This window comes from Topomyia yanbarensis, chromosome 3 (genome assembly GCF_030247195.1).
Source record: "Topomyia yanbarensis strain Yona2022 chromosome 3, ASM3024719v1, whole genome shotgun sequence".
In the NCBI taxonomy this organism is placed as follows: Eukaryota; Metazoa; Arthropoda; class Insecta; order Diptera; family Culicidae; genus Topomyia; species Topomyia yanbarensis.
The window spans coordinates 259,693,266-259,716,981 of NC_080672.1; the positions used below are offsets into that span (position 1 = coordinate 259,693,266).

Here is a 23,716-nt window from a genome sequence, read left to right on the forward strand (position 1 = left end):
GGTCAGGTGATTGGCTAAAGTCAACATCCGATTTAGTCATTGTTTTCGTCATTATGAGACAAGTCCTTTATTTTCATATTGAGCCATTTCTCATCAATTCGAATTTCGCTAATTGAATTGCCATGAATGAGCTTACTTCAGTTTGGACTGAGTTTCCTGTGTTAACAAAAAACGATTAGCAAGTGAATACCTCCGAGAATCATTACTGAGCCTTTCTAAATACGCAGTAACAAATTTCTTACCTTCTTCTAGGTTGCAATCGAACGCACCCACACTTCTGCCGTGCAAGTAAAATATCGCGCCGATGCCCTGATGAATGCCAACCATTACGATCCGCAAAGCATTAAGGATATTGCGGATGAGGTCACGAAAAAGTGGCAAAAGCTAGTCACCTGCGCAGAGGAACGCCACAAACTTGTGACGGCTTCGTTGAACTTTTTCAAAACGGCCGAGCAGGTCTGCAGCGTTTTGGATAGCTTGGAGAAGGAATACCGTCGGGAGGAAGACTGGTGCGGAGGGGGTGGATCGACCGACAAGGGCCAACAAATAGTGCAACTGATTTCGAAACACCAGGAACAGAAGGAAGCTTTTCTAAAGGCATGCACACTAGCGCGAAGAACAGCGGAAACTTTTCTGAAATATGCGGCACGATCGTTGCAGTTCTATCATATAAAGACCACTGTCAATAGCGAATCTCGTGTGAAGGCAATACTGGATAAACTGCTTACGCAGGAAACGCAAGTGCTCGAATATTGGACTCAACGAAAGAAGCGGCTAGATCAGTGCCAGCAGTTTGTTTTGTTTGAACGATCTGCAAAGCAGGCGATCGAATGGATTCATGATACAGGAGAGGCATATCTGTCATCAAGAAATAATAAATTGTGTAGTAGTCGTGAAGAGACTGAGGTGCTCCTTAGAGAGCACAATGAGTTCAAAGGGACGGCGAAGGAAACGCGAGAACGAGTTAAATTGCTGATTCAGCTAGCTGACTCCCTGGTGGAGAAGGGCCATGCGCACGCTAGTTCCATTAAACAATGGGTAGCAACAGTGGACAACCGATATAAGGACTTTAGTAGTCGGATGGAGCTCTACAGGACTAATCTGGAGAAATCATTGGGCCTACCTGGTATACAGCAACAAGATGACAATAATAGTATTAGTAGTATTAATAGTAGCAACAGTAGCCTAAACTGTAAGTCCATTTCCTCCTCGATGACGTCCGTTTCGACGGCGTCCACCAGTGGCATTTCGTCCGCTTCATCCACAACGGCCAATGCTTCCGTGCTTGAATATCGGCACTCAGATCCATCGTTGGAAACAAAACTCAATGCTGCCGCAGCCGTTGCTGGATCGGTTGGCGTACCCAAGGAAATGAACGAGGAGAAGCGAAAGTCTGCTCGCAAAAAAGAGTTTATCATGGCGGAACTATTACAAACTGAACGGACCTATGTAAAAGATCTCGAAACCTGCATCAATGTCTTTGTAAGCGAACTGAAAAGTGGCATTGGTGTACCGCCTAACCTCGTGGGTAAGGAACACATCCTGTTCAGCAACATCGAAGATATTTACCAATTCCACGAAAAGATATTTCTTAAAGAATTGGAGAAGTATGAAACCATGCCCGAAGATGTGGGACACTGCTTCGTGACGTGGGCGGCTAAATTCGACATGTATGTTTACTACTGTCAGAACAAACCACAATCCAACGACTACATGGTTCAGTTCGGTGGAACCTATTTCGAAGAAGTGCAACGAAAACACAAACTCGAACACTCGCTGCCAGCTTTCCTGATCAAGCCGGTGCAACGAATCACCAAATATCAGCTTCTTCTGAAAGATCTCCAATCGTGCTGTGACGAAGGGCAAGGTGAAATCAAGGATGGTCTGGAGGTGATGCTGAATGTGCCGAAGAAAGCAAACGACGTCATGCATCTGTCGCTGCTTGAGGGCTGTGATATTCCGATAGACAACCTTGGTGATGTGGTCCTGCAGGATTCCTTCCTGGTTTGGGACAACAAGCAGATATTGATTAAGAAAGGGCGCGAGAGACACGTGTTCTTGTTTGAGCTGTACATTCTGTTTTCCAAGGAGGTCAAGGACACCAGCGGAACAGTAAAGTACATCTACAAAAGCAAGCTGCTAACATCTGGTGAGTTTTTGGTTGTTATTACCTATATTAGCTAATCTGCGTGATCTCTTAATATTTTATTCAAATGGGATTGTATAAGTATAAAAATTACGAGATTTTCAAACACAACCTTCCTATTTATCTTTGGCACATATTCATTCAGACCTATCGGCTAAATACAACTTAATTAAAACAAAATTACTTTCTTGTGATAGCCGCTAATTCGCTTCATTCATATAGCGAATAGAAACAGGGCGCAACGGTACTTAGCAAGATCGACCATTCGGTAATCTGTCAAGTAACCAATTTGGGAGGATGGGCATAGCGTAGTTGGTCGGTGTTAAGTCAGACTGGACTAAGTGACAAAATATTGTTTTCGAGAAAAAAAAATAAAGTTTGAATCGCAGCATCCTCTACGTTATAATTGGAAATTATTTTTTGCCATAATTCTTGTTTATGGTTACATATTTCAAATCTGGGAAAAGTCGAATGCAGCTGAAGAAATTTTTTATCCAGTGTTGTCATTATCTTATTTTTTGATGTTTTGCGGCTTAGTCCGGCCTGACCATTTGGTAAATTGATTGCCTTGTACGCAGCTCACCTGGGGTCTATTCCCAACCCCGCACATAGGGTTAGAGATTTTGCAGCGGTTCGTTTGCTGATCAGGCGAACCACGAACGGGCGCACTAATTATCGATCCCAAACAACCAACGAGAATTTCCCGATCTACCCAGATTCTTCGGAAGGAAATTAATGCTCTTACGTCATTCTATGAATTTAATCGTCACAAAACACTGGATTAGAGTTTTCTGTCACCTGTCAATAGAAAAATGAGCGAACAAATTGCTTTCAACATCGTAAACGTACTCCGGATTAAGGCGGCAGTGTTAGCTAACGCAAAATGCACCATCTAGGAAAACATCATGTCTATTTCATTACTTTATTCTAAGGTTTACCTAACACTACATTCCCCATTCTATCTGCTACATTAATAAAATTCACCCAAGTGGTTCTGCCGCGGACAGCTACCTAACGGGTTTTCTAGTGGTGGTTCGTAAAACCAAACGTGTATGGCCCTAACACTCACACAATCACATACCTGCGCGTAGGGTTTGTTCCAGCGGCGTATTCGCGAACCTGACGCTGGCAGCGGTGCTCGTGTAGGGCTGGGTCGTATGTGGCTGAGTTTAGCTGCTTATGTTGCCCAGGTGTGAAGCATGAATCGAGGGGTGCTTCGATTTATGTTGCATGCGTTCTGGATGGTGACTCCAATGATCGGTTAAATTAGCTGATACGTAGCGTGTGGTGCCGTACACTACGGGACACTGCAAACTCGCCGAGTGCCGGCCGGGCGTTATAGTTAGCTCCCGCCCGTTCGTTCGTGGACTGAATCACCGAAATTGACTCCTACAGTCATATTATCGGCCGTAATAGCTTTCATTTAATCGAGAGAAAATATTTGCCTACTTTGCTTAGCTACAAATTTCACAAGAGCAGATGCTTTTTAGCTTAATTTGAATAAAAATTAACTTTAATCCACATCGAACTAAAAAAAGGTAAACGGAAATTAGCACACTTCACGCTATCTAACACCACAATTTTCGTACCAACTTTCAATTATCTGGTACACACTACTCGACACGATCTGCTCTCCGACCTTTCCACAAACGAAGTGACGATCAACCACTAAGCCAAGTGGCTCAATTTAGAATCGGTTTGTCCGATGCAGTCGTTTTCTCCCTTCGATATTGGACTCAGAGCGGTAAAATATCAATTTCAAATGAAAATATTCGTTTCAATTGAAACTGCGAGTCTTTCACTGTAAGCATGCCACCACTATATCAGTTGAGTTCTGCTGCCGTCTTCGTTTGAGTCACTCAGAGTTCACTGTCAATTGAATAACAGATTCTGGTCATTTAACGTTTTTGCCTGTTTCGTTTCTATTGAAAACTTACCTCACATTAGCATGGTCTCAGCTAATGGAAGTGAACCATTCCAATGAACCACTCACAAATGAATATGAATGAACACTCACTGACATGAAAATAATTCCGACCAAGATAATAAATACATATAGGGTAAAGGCTATAATAAGACGAGACAACTCAAGACGAATACCGGTAGGAACATTTTTTCTCTGTATGAACGAGGTTGTCATTTTTTTCGATGAAGTTGATAAATCAGGAGGATATGAAAAAAAGAATAATCAAATGACGTAGGGGGCCTTTCTGTTAATATAAGTTTTGTTTTGGTTTGGTAATAATTATTTTTTATCAGTAGTTTCGAGATAAAAAGGCCTTTTCTCTCTTTTCATCGTGCGCCGAAAAATTGGGATGCTCATCAGGATGATTATGTTTACTACCAGGGGCCCGGTGGCCATGCTTAATTTTACAAATATAAAACAAATACACTCAAAAATGACAAATGTTCCGAACCTTTCTTTCTCCTCATCTTGGAGCAGTTGTCTCTGTATTTTAAGTTTTCTTGCTTTTCTTGTACCCTGCTGAATAATTGTTGACAGATGATTGTATGTAGCTAGCGAGGTTGGCAGTGCAGCCAATTTCTTTGTCATATTTAGATATGTTGCTATAATTCACATAATAATGACCGTTTTATTAACTCTCATTTCTCCAAAATGTATCTGGAACTAATCAATCCAACATTTTTATCACATACTACATGTTTCCAGCAAATTTGGCCAGCATAACAGCCTATTCATCAGAATCAAATTTGCCACAAAAATTTATATAGAGATGGACGTACTACCAATATACAGAAATATACAGAAATCGTATTACTAGTTGCCTTGTCTTGTCTTAGGAGTAAACGGTCGAACTCGTTAAAGGTCCAAGATAATAGATAACGGAAATCGATAGTTAAAGTCATTTTAAACGAAGGCACAGTTGGTTGAGTTGTAAGCATGACAGCCACCCATCCCAATTGGTCTGGGTTCAATCCCAGCCGAGGTCGTCGAAATTTTTTTGAGGTGAAAATTCTTCCTTCGGAAGGGATGTAAGGCCGTTGGTTTCCTGTCCATGAGTTGATGGGTCGATATCTAGTTACTAACAAATGTTCTCCTCCCGTGATACTTGTGGAGTGCGCAGTAGTATATACGGCCTCTAGCAAAAGCAAGTATCGGACGAACGTTCCTTCTGCGATTTACGTTCGGGCCTGGCTGATGCCGGTTTTGATCAATAAACAGTTTAGGATTACCAGGAGTTGCACATTGAAAGATGTTTCTCTAATCCCAAGCATAATTACCTTCTGATTCCCTGTGCAACTTCAGTTAGTCCAGATCGATAACGGAGTGGCAGCCAGGAGTGGTCGCAACAAGGTCAAGCTCAAGCTCAAGCTCGATGGTTAAAGTCATTTTAAAATCAGAGATGAGGGCAACATGGATACCATTTAAAAGGAGGTGAGGCCATTTTGAAATCCAAGATGACGGCCTTTGGTTACCAATAAACAGTGAAAACAACTATCAATATGGGTATCATTTAAAGTAGTCATAAGACACTGGAATTTATGAATTTAGGCCATCATGAAAACAAAGATGGCGGTTTCCGGTAACCACTAAAGCGAAAACCATAATCAATATATTTTATATCGTTTTTGCAAGGTTGGTTAGTAGATGACGGAAACTGATGATTGAGGACATTTTGCAATCAATCCAATATGGCGGCTTTTGGTTACTTCAAATCAATAAACCCGCCATCGATATGACCTGTTTATAACATTCATGTCGAGCAAAATCTTTTCGAAATCTTTCTGATAGAGAATATCGACTATTCTCGTGTCTGTAGACTGTGCTTGTAATGTGTTCCTATAGAACCTTTGTGGAAGTGTTTTAATCCTTTATCATGTCATCGGGACTGGAAAATATTGGTAGAGGTGCAAAGAAAATTGCTTAATTACATATTTGAGTTTAGCCATGAATTTGACAGCTTCGTACAATAATGATAGCAGATTTCAGACAAAAAATAATGAACAGCTTATTGGAACTGGTTGCAATGAAAAACGTATTTGGTAGTACGTTCATCTCTATTATATTTTTGCTGCAAATTTGATTCTGATGAATAGGCTGTTATGCTGGCCAAATTTGCTAGAAACATTATTATGTGTATTATAGCAACATATCTAAATATGACAAAGAAATTGGCTGCACTGCCAACCTCGCTAGCTGCATAAACTCATCTGTCATCTGGCACAAGGAAGGCAAGACAACCAAAAACGCGAAGCCAGTTGTCTTTTCTTGTCTTAGGCTTACCCGGATCTTATTTGACTGGTGCTCACTGAGTAAATTGAAAGCGGATCTATTCATTTGAGAGGATCAATCGAAGGAGGTCGACTATGAATAGCGACTCATTTTAAAGCGACGGTGAGTGAAGAGTCATGAACCGAGCTTCAGATCAACAGCATTTGATGCGTTAAATGAATATGAATGCTACCGTAGACCACTGATTGACTGCGTTCATTCAGTTTCGATTGAATGAAATGGAATTTTACTGCACTGATTGGACTAAATGGAACGTTATGTTATAATCATTACTTTTTAATAAAGCCGTTCGACGTTTATTTGAACATCGAAGTTAATTCCATTTTAACGACATTCAATTAGCTAGAGATTACTGGGTAGGTAAAGTTATGAAAAATTAGAGCCATAGTACTCAAGTGAGAGCAAGGATGTGAAGAAGTGAACTCGGGTGATTCGTAGTTATGCTGCCTAAGCTCGACCCTCATTAGCAGATAGGGGCTTCCGTTAAAAAGTTGGGGTTCAGAGCAATTGCAATACCTTTCTATTGAGAAAGGTAAAAAGATTTCAAAACTATATCTCGCGTTGTTACTTGTTGTAATTTTCTGTTATTTTAATTACTAACGAGACCAAATTTATAACACAATCTGTTACGAAAATTTTATTGTGTTCTAATCTTATTTCATTTTGATCGGGGTACCATCGCTCAAGGAGGCATTTAATAGAAAACTGCTGCTAAAGTGTTCTCGCTGTTGAAAGTTTTTAATATCCAATTCACGATATCATATATTTCATCTGTCCAGTACTAGGTTGAATTTCCGGGACCAGGAGCCACTTACTTAGGTTTTGTAACAGCACTTCCTCTAGTTATAGGGCCATCGAGGGACGCCCTCAGGCTTTTACGAGGAAGTAAATGAGCTTTCTCTTTCGAAAATTTATAGGAACATTAGAAGATGTTCCCTAAATGGAATTGTCACATACTTTAGTGAATAAAAGAGCGTTGAAATTAGTCGTGGTCGGTGGCGTATTGCTCTTTAGCATTTCTTCTCGGAGCATTTCTCAAAAGAATGCTTCAGTTATTCCCCGCATAATTTGTACGCGGAATATGTCGAGAGATCATATCACAGTAGTAAGACCTTTCATGAGTCTATCCGTGTATTCCACTCCGTGCCTTGTTTCTATAATGGGTAGATATTTGGCCTAATTTTTTGTTACGACGGTAATTTATGCCCCGCAGCACAAAAAGGACAAGGCCCGAAATGAGGTTGATAAAAAATAATGTGTTTTCTTTTACTTCTCGTTTTTTCCTGAACTCTATTGCTTGCAATCCAGAAAATACTACACCATCAATCTCTACTTCTCGGTTGACTGCTGGGTCTGAATATAAAATCGAATTTGGAAAAAAAAGTAGGTGGAATTCCACCTTCAACAGACCATCGTTCCGCGAGTAACCGTTGACTGCACGATTCCGAGTTGTTTTCCGATGTCCCGATGAGAGAGTTGAGGACTTTCCAGGTACTTGCGCTAAATCAATTCGCGACATTGCTTTTCGGGTGACGCCATTTTTTTCCAATACACAAAATTTCATTTAGAAAGAACTAAGGATTCAAATGTCTACCACGTCCATAGAAATGCATAGTATGCATCTCAAATCAATAGAACTTTTGCATATTACCCTATTGTTGAAGATCTATAACGAAAAAATATTTCAACACACTTTTAACAACTAAAACAGAAATGATGAGGAAGCGACCGTTTGACGTTGGTTTGACGAAGCTACAAAAAATTTCATGAACAGTACTATTTTCATTGGGTGATATGCTCTTGATTCTCAAAGTAATCGATCAATCAAATACGTTATTAGGTAGCAATTTACTCTACAATGCCGATATGAAATTAGAGTGTCTTGGAAATATAAATGATTTTTGCCTTTGTTATATAGGGGAAACCGGGGCTATTAAGACCGTGGGGGTAATTCGGACCCCAGACTCAGAAAATCGCAAGGCTTACTTACATACATTTACATATTCGTGGAATTACTATTCTGAAACATTTAATTCTTTGTTTTTTAGAAGAAGATGCAACGCGGTTCATTTTTTTGTCATCCTCGAAACAAAAATCATTATAATACACACCAAAAAATAATGAAATTTAAACGACATGTAAATCAATACGAATGTAAACATACAACGATTGAATCAAAAATTTGATTGAAAATTACGTTAAAATCAATTGGAGCATCAAACAGCATACAATTTTACTCTTTCATTCGTGTATTATGTCATGTCATTCATATTACAGCAGTATTAGAGTAAAAATACATAAGAAGCGCATTGGTTTTCCGTTTAAAGAAACTGTAATTTTCAATCCACGTGTAAAATTATAATAAAATTCGTTGAAGAAAGCACGACAAGTCGTGTGTGTTTGTGGTGGAACTTAATTTTACATTTATATTCATGCTCCAAATATGTGCATGAAGATAAACTTAAAATTGCAAAAAAAAATTTCTGTGTAGTTAAACCGTGATTAAAACAACAAATAAAAGTAAAAAAAAACAAGTTACTGTTTTGGAAAGCTTGAGGATCCTATTTTATTGAATGATTTTTGTTTGGGTGAAAACACAGATATTTTCAAAATGCTCACCACTTTTGTGCGAAATGGGCGTACAGGGCTATTCGGACCCCCTATTCTATCAACCAACGTTCAGCAGATTGCGGCTACGCACACGATTGCACACGCCACGGCAAAGAGAATACATACATGATCCGCCAATCGGTAGCTGTGACTAACCATATTAAGTTTTTGTAACTCAATTTTTTGCTTTCTGAAGAGTTTCTTCAATACATATTTAATAGATAAACATAATTCCCTTGTAAAAAATAATAAAAAATGACGCTCTGGATTGCCCCGTAGAGCGGTCCGTATTACTCCTACAGTGTAAAAGGATGGAAAAACATAGAGTTTTGCAAATCGTCACTGCCATGGAGTGGTGCATGTGAACATTTTTGGGTACCAAAATGTAACTGAGATTTCATACTAACAATTAGGACCTTTGACCGATATATTCTTGCCCATCTATTCACCTAAAAGGGCGATTTGCTTAGGTAGGTCCGAATGGCCCCGGTGTCCCCTACATATTATGCGTTCACTCCAAAGTCGACTGTGTACCCGAGGCCCGGAGGGGCAAGTTTCATATACCATTCGATTCAATTCGTCGAGATCACAAAATATCTATGTGTGTATGTGTGTATCATATAATGCCATTCAATTTTCTCAATGATGGGTGAACCGCTTTGTGCAAACTTAGTACCAAATGAATGATTCTAACGCTCCCATAAGCTGCTATTGCATTTTTAGTTGATCCTTTCAGTTCCGGATTTACGGGTTGAAGAGTGCGAGTGTCCAAATGATAAAACACATTAAAACGGATGTAACATTACTTGAATTAGCGGGTCCAGGTCATTAAAGATCATTCAAAGTACCTTTGACCGTATTGGCCACCTATGAAGGTTCTTAAAACCCCGGGGAATTCGTCAGGTTTCTAAGATGTTACAACTTTTTCTCAGCAAATTCTTGATTGATTTTTTTAAACTTGCTTTTAAATGATAAATACAACACAGTGAAGACCTCGATTTTATGTCTTGATTTTACCAGTTTGATGAGCTCTAGCATACGTACCAAGTCAAATTCGAGTAAATCCTTTCTTGAGCATATTTTTCTTGTCTTAGAGTTGCAAAATATACAAAAATTAAAAAATTGTTTTTTTTTTTAAATTTTGCACTACACCCTCTTAAGGAGGGGGTAAGGGTTTCAGCGTGAAAAAAAAATACCTTTTTGCGATTTTTTTAGAACGTTTATCAAAAATTTTGTACATTATAGTGTATCATTTCAGTAATATTCTGTAATTTTTCTATGCAAAAATATCGACAAACAACTCGGTGAACAAGCTTTTTGTAGCACATCTCTGGAAAAACATGATTTACGATGTTACCTGCCATTTAAAAACTACTTAACCTCTTTCTTTCAAACTTTACATACACTTTTTTGTTAAAATTACCAAAACCCTATGTTGAGTTTTCGAAATAAATTTTCAATTAAGAAGGTTTTTACTCATGAAAAGAAAAAAAAAATTCCACAAAAAAAATCGCCTTTTTATGAGTAAAAACCCCTTAATTGAAAAATTATCTCAAAAACTCAACGGGTTAGGTATTTTAACATATAATGTGTATACAAAGTTTGAAAGAAATCGGTTAAGTAGATTTTGAATGGCAGTTAATACCGCAAATCATGTTTTTTTTTCCAGAGACGTTCCACAAAAAGTTTCGTCACCGAGTCGTTTGTCGATATTTTTCGTAGAAAAATTGCAGAATGTTATTGAAATGATAAATTATAATGTACGACAGTTTTGATCAATTCGTTTCACGCGTTTTAAAAAAATCGCAAAAAAGTGTTTTAACTGAAACGCATAACCGCCCCCTCCCCCCCCCCCCTCAGGGAAATATTTACCACATCGTCAGAAAGATTATAAAGCTATGTCTAGGGACTATAGAAGAATATTTTAACATTTTCGCTTTATTAAAAATGTTGAAAAAAATACGTCCCGATTTTGTCAAAATCCCCATTTTGTCAGCCGAAAATAAATCAAGGGGCCGATATAAAAAGTCTTAGCTGTACTCTTGACTGTTATTTTAAATTTTATTCAGATCTGTTTTTTGGTTCCGGAGTTACAGGTTGGTTACTTCGGTCACATATAAATTTTCAATATAAACCCGTAGAATTGTAGTTCAAAATTTTAAAATCCATTAAAATTGACATCAAATTATTTCGATTTGCAGGTGTAAATCACTAAAGGGCAATTAAAGATTTTTTGAATATATTGTCCACTATCAACATTTCCGGAAGTCCCTGGCACCGGGCATATTTCAGAACCTATCTTCACCCTCGCATCCTATTTTTACACTTATGATCACCATCTTCTCTCTTTCTCTCTCTCTCTCTCTCTCTCTCTCTTTCTGGATTCCAAAATATGTTATCACGAAGACAACATTTAACTCATGCTCATTTATCTACATAAATATTATTTTTTGCTCCAAGTGTGTCATCGTCGACATGTTGCCCATCAGGTTCATGGCAGTCGTACCCTTGTAAATATGTGCCAAGTGTGATAAGAATAACGGACCTTTCCATAATTATTTTGAACATAACCAGATATTGGATAAATGAGAAGGCCACAATTACACCACTAGGTAGATTATTAAAACAGGTTTTTGCGGTTGGGATCACTGTACGACGCACAGTGGTCCCAAAGAGCAAAAAAGAGTTTTTTTTTAGATTGCGTCAAAACTGTTTACTTAAGCAATGTGGCGTCTTTGAGAAATTTTCTTGGAATGGAACTTCCCTTCTTTCCGTCTAATCGGATTGATGATTAATCCCCCTAGTAGTCAGTTATGAGATTTATTTTCTTCAATAATTTAGATAGTCAAATACATACTTCAGCAAAGTAGTGGAGAAATTCGTTGAAAACATTTTATCTGAAGACTCGAACTCTCTTACTAGCTTTTAGCTTTTTGGGCTCTTATAAACAGTTTTTTCATCAGAAGTTTTCTTCTAGATTTTTTTCCATTTTATAAATGCTCTAGAACATTGTTAGACTGTTAAACAGCATTACTTAGCTGCAGACGGAAACTTGATATCGCTAGTATGTATGTGTCGAAATATACACGTTTTTGGTTGAAAATAGCTCTTTTCCAATGACGATAACTTTTGAACGGCCAAAAACGGGGAAACCACTCGGTAAACAAATCAAAGTGCAAGAAAAGCACAACAATGCTGGAAAGGTCAAATCTCCCCAAGGTGGTCCTTTATGGAAATACTCGAGCTGAAGTTTGTCTCATTCCGTCATTAAATGCATTTGATTACTCGACAATGCTGTTTAACAGTCCAAACAATGTTCTAGAACATTTATATAAAGGAGAATATAATATAATATAATATAATATAATATAATATAATATAATATAATATAATATAATATAATATAATATAATATAATATAATATAATATAATATAATATAATATAATATAATATAATATAATATAATATAATATAATATAATATAATATAATATAATATAATATAATATAATATAATATAATATAATATAATATAATATAATATAATATAGTATAATATAATCTAGAAGAAAACTCATGAGGAAAAAATTGTTTTTAAGAGGCCTTTTACAAATAATGCCCTACATCTCAAAAGGCTTAAAAGCTAAAGAGCTCGAAGCTTCAGATACAATGTTTGCAATGAGTTTTTCCACTACTTTGCTGAAGCAAGTATTTTGCTATCTGAATTATCGAAGAAAAACATCGTAACTCACTACTAGGGGGATTAATCATCAATCCGATAAGACAGAAAGAAGGGGAGTTCTATTCCAAGAAACTTTTTCAATGACACCATATTGCTAAAGTCAACAGTTTTGAGGCAATCTAAAAAAACTCCTTTTTTGCTCTTTGGGATCACTGTGCGACGCACAGTGGCCGGAGGCTGGCCAAAACCTCAAAAATTTATTTTTGAAATATTGATATTTTATATTTTTCCTAAATTTCTCATGTATTGAATGATGTATATTCAAAATTTTATGATCATTGGATAAGAACACGATTTTTAACACGAGTTTTAACGTACCAAAGTTCGGATTTTTTAATGATTTTCATTTCCGAAACCACCATTGCTCTGTTCACTTCAAATGCATGTTGCTCTTTTGATTTTGGTCCGATTTTAGCACAACTAATTTCATTGTGTAGAGGAACGAAAGAACTTGGTTAGTGAGTAAAATTTAATTGGTAAATTTGCTTGGAACTATGATTTTTTAGTTTAAATATGTTTAAGGTGGTCAGATCAAAAATACTTTGTTCACTAATGTATTCTGTACAAATTTCGGAATCAGTTCGGAACGGTCACATAGTATACATTCTATATGAAATTACCTCTACTTTTCGAATATCATGGTCTCGTTCTGCGCCTAGGTGCGCAAAAAGTTTTAAGAAGATTTTGAAGCTTTTTTGCTCATATGGAGACGCATGGTGTTTTGTGTAAAATAGTTAGACAATCTACAGTAAACCAACACGTTATACAATGGTTTTTAAGTAGTGTTCTTCATTTTTTATGATATTGTTGACATTGTGAACAGTAACGGAAAATCTATCATGAAAACGGGATCATAGTTATAAGAAAGGTTCAATGACACTGTATGGAAAAATGCATTTAATATTTTACGACTTTTGACATCAAAAATGAGCTCAGCACCTCAAAATTAGCTTAAATTGTGATTTTCAGCCAAATTAGGTAACATTTGAGGTTTTGTCCGACTTTTGTTTGAAGAGCCACCACTGTGCGACGTTGCGTTTACTACCCAGACACTCCTTTCTCATCATCACAACGTTTGTGTATGGCGTTGTATGACATTTCAGGGAAACATTCTTTCCGGGAAACATTTTTACAATATTCCTTTAAGTTTTATCTTGAGATTTTTGTAAATATACAATAATAATACTAAAAGAAAGATACACATTACTTATTAGTTAAACGTATTATTCAAAGGCAAAAAAATTGTTTTTACAGGCTTTACTAGAAGTAACGCTCAGGATTGGCTACTTTTCTACGTTGCTATAAAGATCTCACGAAATTTCCCAAACAAAATTTCAGCTGTCATCCCGTGCCACTTCATTTTTGTTTGTAGAGCATACTTTTTTCGACATTTTTTGTGAAATAATAATATGAGTAATTCTTTAGTGCTGGCGTATTCTTAAAGATTTAATGATGAAATATTATTTTTCTAACATGTTTGCTATTTATAAAACCAAAATCGCAAAAGCAACGCTCAATTCTAAAATTCTACACCTTGTCAAATACACAAAACCTCCAGTATACATACCCAGAGTGTTAGAGGTTTTGTTCACTGAAATTTCTTTTTCAAAAATAACTGCACAGTTTTTTTTTCAAATAAGAATTCATCTCTTTATTTTATTTCTTTATGAAAGCTCAGATATTTTCCCAAAAACTTGCGATAGGGTGGATGTACCAATAGTCGCATACTTAAGGAAAACTTTTGCTAAAAAATCGATGAATAGACCTATGGGCAATGTTAATATATTAAAGGAAAGTTTTCAATCCCTGCTTCATAGGAAAAATATAAAGATGGTTAATATCCAGTTTATGTATTCAAAACCGCTTGTAGACTATAGGAACACATGTACCAATAGTAAAGCGATAGCCAATTTCGGTTCCTATTGTTGCAAATCCCATTGATTTCTTATGGGACTTGCAACTATAGGTACACTATATCAACTATAGGTGCAAGGGAGCTCAAAATTCAAAGAAAATCGTTTTTTCAATAGCTATTTGAGCAAATTTCAAGGATAACAGATTTATTGTCGCATAATTTTAGTGCGATGAATCGATAAAAAAATATTTGTTGATGGTTGGTACCTTAGGCGTATAACCCACTACTGAAACTATTGGTACACCTCAACTATAGGAGCAATCACACTAGATAGAATTTATCAGTTTTTAGTTACATTTATAATTAAAAAATGTTGGGAAATAATCCTAATTCTCTCAGCTAACATGCAAGAGAAATATATAAAAAAACTAAATATGCAGTGATTAATTATATCGATCCAAAAAATAGCACAAAAGTAATATCTCCAAAATGTTTATTGCAGATTTTGGTGTAACCGAACATATCGAGGGCGACGAGTGTAAGTTTGCCATCTGGACTGGTCGTGCCCCCATGCTGTCCGACTACCGGATCGTGCTGAAAGCAAACAGTCTCGAGACTAAGCAAATGTGGGTGAAACGTTTGCGTGAAGTGATACAGGAGACATACTTCTCGGGCACTTCGTTTTCACTCCTTAAATCGCCAGCGAAGGTGGGTAGCAAGCAGCTTGGTCAGCGCCTATCGAAGGATATCGATGACACGCTGAACGAGAACGACCAGGACGGAAGTTCTTTGGCGAGCTTCGGTTCTGGAAATACCACCGATAGTGAAAAGGTAGGTGATGCTATTTTTTACGACCAATATTGCAGGATATTTGCAAAAAAAATAATGTTATTGATTTTTCCTGACACCGTGTGATGAACTGTGACAAATTTCCCCATCGTAGCAATGAACATCGAGAGTCTGCACGAGCGATGAGATGCATTCCGGGATTCGAATGAAATAGCGATTATCCTGCACATTAATACTGTCCATACTATCGCTCGCTATTTTTAGAATAACATGGACAATAATAGATGCTTTCCGTGCATCGCTTTTAGTTTGTGTTGCTATTCATTGTGCGAAGGATTTGTATTGTTAGTTTTATGTGTCTCTAGAGAATGAAAATTATTGGGGAATATTTTTAGAATGCAAAGCTTTGGCAAAGTTAGAACAAAACAATCCGATTGTTAAATTTTACATTCAAATTACACAAAATATTATCTTTGATATCCCAATAAGGCGCATGAAACTATATCGGATTTAATCCATTTTTATAATTATAGCTTAAATCGAAAATCCGGTTAATTTGTTAGGTTGAATCCATTCCTCATTAGCTGTAATTTAGACTTTGCTAATTCAAATGGACATTTGATTATTTTAAAAAGCAAATTGTGCCAAGGGGTACGATGTATTTTGCATTCATATGCCTTTGTGCAACTTTGTTGAATAGCAATAAGCGTTTTCATTATTTCTGTTTTCATTCACATAATCTGTCATCATAAATTCCGAACATGTGCCGTTGCATTGGAAAAGTAAACAAAAGGTAAGTTAACATATGTACTGATGATTATGATGGCCTTATAATAGGAAGAGCGGTTTACGCATCCTAAACACACACGGGAAGAAAGTTCTCCAGCTCGTATGTCTGATCGAAAGCAGCTCATTGCTTGATATCATATTCAAGGACGTAAATTGAAGAAAATCATGTCCCCATGTAATTACTACGACGTAAACACGCAGTGACCCATCAACATGATGACCTTAAATTCCTCACGTGCACGATTTGCATGACTTGAACTTAAATTGAAACTTGTACCATTAGTTGCAGCAGTGGCTTCTACGCCTAATTAAGGTAGCAACCGTCATTTCTTATTTTTTTATTGGTGCACCACACTAAAATCATGCAACAATATAAGACTTGATTGGCCATTAGTGTTATGCAAAATAATGTAATGTTGCATTCATTTTAATAAGTTTTGCATCATCTTGATATCATGGTGGTACCACACACCAAAAATAATTAAATTTAAACGACATGTAAATCAATACGAATGTAAACATACAAAGCTTGAATCAAAAATTTGATTGAAAATTAAGTTGAATTCGATGCATTCAATGGGAGCATCAGAAGGCATATGATTTTACAATTTTGTTCGCGTAATATTACATGTCATTACAGCAATATTGGATTAAAAATACATTACATTGGTATCCCGTTCAGTGAAACTGTAATATTCAATCAACGTGTAAAATTATAATGAAATTCGTTGAAGAAAGCACGACAAGTTGTGTATTTGTGGTGGAACCTAATTTTACATTTATATTCATGCTCCAAATATGTGCATGAAAATAAATGTAATATTAAAAAATATTTTTTTCTGTGCAGTTTATATGGAAAATGACCGTGTTAACTCACCACAAAAAATCAATATACAGACATGACACTTTCACTGGAATTTCAGAAAAAGTACGCCTAACAATATACATACGTACAAGAAACAAATATTCGATCAAAAATGTTCATAAATAGCAAGAATTTGAGCGGCACTCACCATCAGGGACCGGCCGAATTGTCAACGTACAAAAGCGATTCAATTTGAAATCGATTATATTTCGAGTTTCCCGGCATACGAGCTTAAACCTAAAACATCTAGATTTTGAACTGATAGACTACTTTTTCTTATAAGCTCAAAAAATGAACGAGATTCGAGATCTCATAAGACACCATCAATGGTTATTCCCGTTTAGACTCATCATTATTTTCAAACTTCTCAAACAATAAAAAATGCAAACAGCAGAAATATTTTTTTTAAATTTTAATAATTTGCTGGAAACATTAGGGTGTCCCAAAATGACATCACGTTAAAAAAGTCATCGGGCTCACTTCTTAAATGAAAGGTTAGGGTATCAGGACCACTTTCTTCTTCGGAGTGAATTTTCTAAAACGCTTCCTACTGGTGGCGAATTTTGATTTTTCGAAAAGTGGGCCATTTTTGGGTAATATTTCAAATTCATGCTTGTTAAAGTGCTTCTGAACTGTCTTAGATTTTTTTCAGCATTTTTTTTATTTTTCTGGAGATCAAAATGGGAAAGTTTGGTTGGTTAGTTTGAACAAATTTTGAAGTATAAGAGCGGCTGATATTTATTTTAAAATTTAGTAAAAGTGTAATTTTTGGTGTTTTTTATTAGTTGTTCTTCAAAACTGGGAACACTTCAAATAGTTGAGCCGAATAAAAGGGCGTAATTTCGCTGAAGAAAGTGTATTGCTACGACTAGTGGGGTATGAGTTATTTAAGTTTTTACTAGATAACCTTTTGACATTTTATGCTATTCTAAAAAAATAACACTGTTCTACAAAATAAAACAATTTCAGTGTGCATTTTGTTTTTCGTAAAATAGGAGGAAAATGATGAAAAATTGCGTTTTCTTCTTGTCTCTACTACATCAGAATCTGTTTTTATGAGCATTTGATTTTTTTTTAAATTATTTGTTATATTAATAACCACCTAGCGGTGTTTAAAATCATGAAAATTAAACAAATATGTCGAGTTAGTGGCAAGTTATGGCGTATATTTGTATGCCGAATTGACAAACGCATTCAGATTATGTATATAAAGTCCCATTCCCATGTTAGGTACCTTAGAGTGAAGAAAAATGCAGAAGGGTGGAGTCAATGTTGAAAAACTTATCTTTACGTTTTAGATCACACAATTCCGAAATAGTCAATTTTGAAGGCTTTGTATTTTCGAAAAAGTTTTACAACAGAATACAGCGCATCTTCTAGTATATTAATTTTGGTGAATAAGCCTCCAAGAAGTAACTATGGAGGATTAACTTTTCTAAAAATAATTAGAGACTTGGCATCATTAGTAAAGTTATCATTATTTTTATAATTGATGGTGCAAAAAATCATCAAATTCTTATTAAACCCGATCCTGACGAACTAAAGACAAACAGAAAACGCCGTTCTAAATCATTTTCCTTCTATTTTCCGAAAAGCAGTATGTGGTCTAACCACATTCGAATTGTTTTATTTTTTGGAACATTATTATTTTTGATGAATTGCAAAAATGTCGAAGGTTATATAACAAAAAATTATATAACTTAAATCCCTTTTACCGTAGCTATACATTTTCTTCAACAAAATTACGCCCCTTTATTCGGCTCAACAATTTGAAGTGTTCTCTATACTTTTAAAAAAATGTAGATACCCAGTTTTGAAGAACAACTAATGAAAACACCAAAAATTACACTTTTTACCAAGTTTTAATGGTTCAGCCGCTCTTATACTTCAAAATTTGTTCAAACTAACTAACCAAACTTTTCCATTTTGATCTCCAGAAAAATAAAAAAATGCTGAAAAAAATCCAAGACAGTTCAAAAGCACTTCAACAAGCATGAATTTGAAATTTTACCCAAAATCGGCCCATTTTTCGAAAAATCAAAATTCGCCACCAGTAGGGAGCGTTTTAGCAAATTCACTCCGAAGAAGAAAGTGGTCCTGATACCCAAACCGTTCCTTTAAGAAGTGAGCCCGATGTCTATTTTAACATGATGTCATTTTGGGACACCCTAGTAAACATGTTATTTCCCGGCTAACGGTAAATATTGTTGACACTATCAATTTATATCAGACTTCCCATGCATATCGTCAAGTTTTGTACCTGAGCACAACATTTCGTGCACGCGTTCATCCTCAAACATGCTTCGTCGCGATGTACAGGTTCGTACGACCGGGTTCGTACGTATGACGTACACCGGGTGCGTACACGAGAAAGATTCGCACAAGGCAAAGAGAGTCAACGCTAGTGATAATGAGAGAGAAAAAGAAAACTGGTGCCACGAACTTATGTGTACGCACACCGTGCACATTCATGGAGCTCGGTTGTGCAGGCGAACATGTGCACGTATTCGGGTACGACATAGCGTGTTTGAAAAATGTGTACGTTGTTCATTTGGGAAGACTGATTTTTATTATGTAATTTAATGAAATATTGCTTTGTTTTTAAAATATAGACAATATAGGATCGAGCAATTTTTTTTTGAGATCACGAAAAAATGCTTGAGTGCAAATGTTTATTTGCTGGATCAACCATTTTTCTTAGTAAAACCAACAAATATGTTTCTTTGAAATACGACAAAAATCTTTGAAGCAATAAATCTTAGTTTCTAAATCAATCACTTTTGTTGGTTGAATCAGTAATATTTCTTCATTGAAATAATACAAAAATTCTTGAAGCAACAAGTTTTATTCGTTGAATCGAAATAAACTACACAGATAAAAAATTCCAACTAAAATTATTCTAACTATAATGCACGTAAAGGGAATGCGACCAATAGTGTAAAATTATGCGTGTGAATAATTTTACATGGGCCACAAATCGTGCTATAAATAACTTACGTATGTTTTGGTGACCCTACCGACATCAACAAAAAAAGTCCGTGGAATAATACCAAGACTTGAACCGACAATCATTGACTTACCAATGACGCCCCCTTACTGACTGAGCTAAAGCAAAACATACACGTGATTGCAAGTTTCGCGTGAGCGTGAACAATCCATGCGCATTGTGCTGCAGCTCGTGTATAACGCAGTGAGTTTTTCTCTCTGCTCAACACCATTTCGTATAAAATCGTGTAAAAGATTTATTGGTTGAAAGTTGAATGAATAGTGCGCAATCCTCGACCAGAATAATGTAAATTTCCATAGGATTGATTTTTAGGGTTCATTTTATGTGCATGATATATAGCGTAAATTTATTCGTGAAACATAATTTCAATAATACTCTGAAAGAATTTTCACAAATAAATAATAAATTACTCACCGATAAATCTCTGGACAACCCAAATTTATTCAAAATTTCACCGATTGCTATGATCTCAGATGATACTTCTCCCATCACAAGTTACTGGCCAAATTCTTCCTATCAGCTCATTTTAGTTTTTGAATATTCAGGGTTTATTGCTAATGATGCTAGATATATTCACTGACAACTATCCCAACCATTTTTTGCTGAATAAACAATCTATTTTTCAAAGCAAAAAAAATTGTTATTTCTGAAATAGATATATCCAATTAGTTTTAGAATTTTCGGTTCGACTTCGTCTCATCAGAATCCGAGGACTAAGCTAGTGCCGGATTGACGCTAGCTCCAAAAATGGAAACAATCGGGCGCTAACTTAGTCCTGTTACTAAGTTAGTGTCGAATTCTGATGAGACAAGGCCGACACGCAAATTCCACAACAATTGCGCGCAATTGTTGTGGGTAGAGAAAAATAGCTTTTACCAAAATTTGTCTACACTACGAAAAAAATTAGCATAGAACTCATTTTAGCTTTTGGATATTCAGGCGGTCACTTTGCTAACGATTCTAGTTCTATTCGCTGACAAAATACATCAACGATTTGTTTTGTTGAATGGGCAATATATTCCTGAAACCAAAAAAATATTACTATGCTATATTTCACCCTAAGGAGGAAAATTTGGTAAAAACCAAAATTTCTCACTAGGGTGAAAATTTGTTGGTATAAACCAGTCTTTGTACAGGAGGGCACAAATCCTTATTTCATACTATGTTGCGTTTCGGCTTCGCCTCATCAGAAACCGACACTAACGTATTGTCGGAATAGATTAGCGCCGGCTTGACGCAAATCCCTTAAAACTAAAACACACTATGTGTTTCAATCAAACGACTGATCAAACGTGATGTCCCGTTAGAGCAGAAGTTCTGTTTATGCCGATGAGACACAAGTGAAGCCGAAACTTGTCTTGGCTTAGCAGGCCTATGCGAAAGCACTATGCTATATTTCACCCTAAGGAGGAAAATTTGGTAAAAACCAAAATTTCTCACTAGGGTGAAAATTTGTTGGTATAAACCAGTCTTTGTACAGGAGGGCACAAATCCTTATTTCATACTATGTTGCGTTTCGGCTTCGCCTCATCAGAAACCGACACTAACGTATTGTCGGAATAGATTAGCGCCGGCTTGACGCAAATCCCTTAAAACTAAAACACACTATGTGTTTCAATCAAACGACTGATCAAACGTGATGTCCCGTTAGAGCAGAAGTTCTGTTTATGCCGATGAGACACAAGTGAAGCCGAAACTTGTCTTGGCTTAGCAGGCCTATGCGAAAGCACTATGCTATATTTCACCCTAAGGAGGAAAATTTGGTAAAAACTTAGGGTGAAATATAGCATAGTGCTTTCGCATAGGCCTGCTAAGCCAAGACAAGTTTCGGCTTCACTTGTGTCTCATCGGCATAAACAGAACTTCTGCTCTAACGGGACATCACGTTTGATCAGTCGTTTGATTGAAACACATAGTGTGTTTTAGTTTTAAGGGATTTGCGTCAAGCCGGCGCAAATCTATTCCGACAATACGTTAGTGTCGGTTTCTGATGAGGCGAAGCCGAAACGCAACATAGTATGAAATAAGGATTTGTGCCCTCCTGTACAAAGACTGGTTTATACCAACAAATTTTCACCCTCGTGAGAAATTTTGGTTTTTACCAAATTTTCCTCCTTAGGGTGAAATATAGCATAGTGCTTTCGCATAGGCTTGCTAAGCCAAGACAAGTTTCGGCTTCACTTGTGTCTCATCGGCATAAACAGAACTTCTGCTCTAACGGGACATCACGTTTGATCAGTCGTTTGATTGAAACACATAGTGTGTTTTAGTTTTAAGGGATTTGCGTCAAGCCGGCGCTAATCTATTCCGACAATACGTTAGTGTCGGTTTCTGATGAGGCGAAGCCGAAACGCAACATAGTATGAAATAAGGATTTGTGCCCTCCTGTACAAAGACTGGTTTATACCAACAAATTTTCACCCTAGTGAGAAATTTTGGTTTTTACCAAATTTTCCTCCTTAGGGTGAAATATAGCATAGTGCTTTCGCATAGGCCTGCTAAGCCAAGACAAGTTTCGGCTTCACTTGTGTCTCATCGGCATAAACAGAACTTCTGCTCTAACGGGACATCACGTTTGATCAGTCGTTTGATTGAAACACATAGTGTGTTTTAGTTTTAAGGGATTTGCGTCAAGCCGGCGGTAATCTATTCCGACAATACGTTAGTGTCGGTTTCTGATGAGGCGAAGCCGAAACGCAACATAGTATGAAATAAGGATTTGTGCCCTCCTGTACAAAGACTGGTTTATACCAACAAATTTTCACCCTAGTGAGAAATTTTGGTTTTTACCAAATTTTCCTCCTTAGGGTGAAATATAGCATAGTGCTTTCGCATAGGCCTGCTAAGCCAAGACAAGTTTCGGCTTCACTTGTGTCTCATCGGCATAAACAGAACTTCTGCTCTAACGGGACATCACGTTTGATCAGTCGTTTGATTGAAACACATAGTGTGTTTTAGTTTTAAGGGATTTGCGTCAAGCCGGCGCTAATCTATTCCGACAATACGTTAGTGTCGGTTTCTGATGAGGCGAAGCCGAAACGCAACATAGTATGAAATAAGGATTTGTGCCCTCCTGTACAAAGACTGGTTTATACCAACAAATTTTCACCCTAGTGAGAAATTTTGGATTTTTACCAAATTTTCCTCCTTAGGGTGAAATATAGCATAGTGCTTTCGCATAGGCCTGCTAAGCCAAGACAAGTTTCGGCTTCACTTGTGTCTCATCGGCATAAACAGAACTTCTGCTCTAACGGGACATCACGTTTGATCAGTCGTTTGATTGAAACACATAGTGTGTTTTAGTTTTAAGGGATTTGCGTCAAGCCGGCGCTAATCTATTCCGACAATACGTTAGTGTCGGTTTCTGATGAGGCGAAGCCGAAACGCAACATAGTATGAAATAAGGATTTGTGCCCTCCTGTACAAAGACTGGTTTATACCAACAAATTTTCACCCTAGTGAGAAATTTTGGATTTTTACCAAATTTTCCTCCTTAGGGTGAAATATAGCATAGTGCTTTCGCATAGGCCTGCTAAGCCAAGACAAGTTTCGGCTTCACTTGTGTCTCATCGGCATAAACAGAACTTCTGCTCTAACGGGACATCACGTTTGATCAGTCGTTTGATTGAAACACATAGTGTGTTTTAGTTTTAAGGG

The 23,716-nt window shown here is 36.7% G+C and overlaps 1 protein-coding gene across 6 annotated transcripts in view; it reads left to right on the forward strand.

The window, feature by feature from the left end:
- LOC131691509 (triple functional domain protein) overlaps positions 1-23,716 on the forward strand; it is a 245,888-nt gene that overhangs the window by 55,170 nt on the left and 167,002 nt on the right. For all 6 annotated transcript variants that reach the window (XM_058977989.1, XM_058977991.1, XM_058977990.1 and 3 more), the window contains exons 6-7: positions 253-2,149; positions 15,112-15,440. In XM_058977989.1, the coding sequence (XP_058833972.1) occupies positions 253-2,149; positions 15,112-15,440 (2,226 nt within the window). The remainder of the gene's footprint in view (positions 1-252; positions 2,150-15,111; positions 15,441-23,716) is intronic.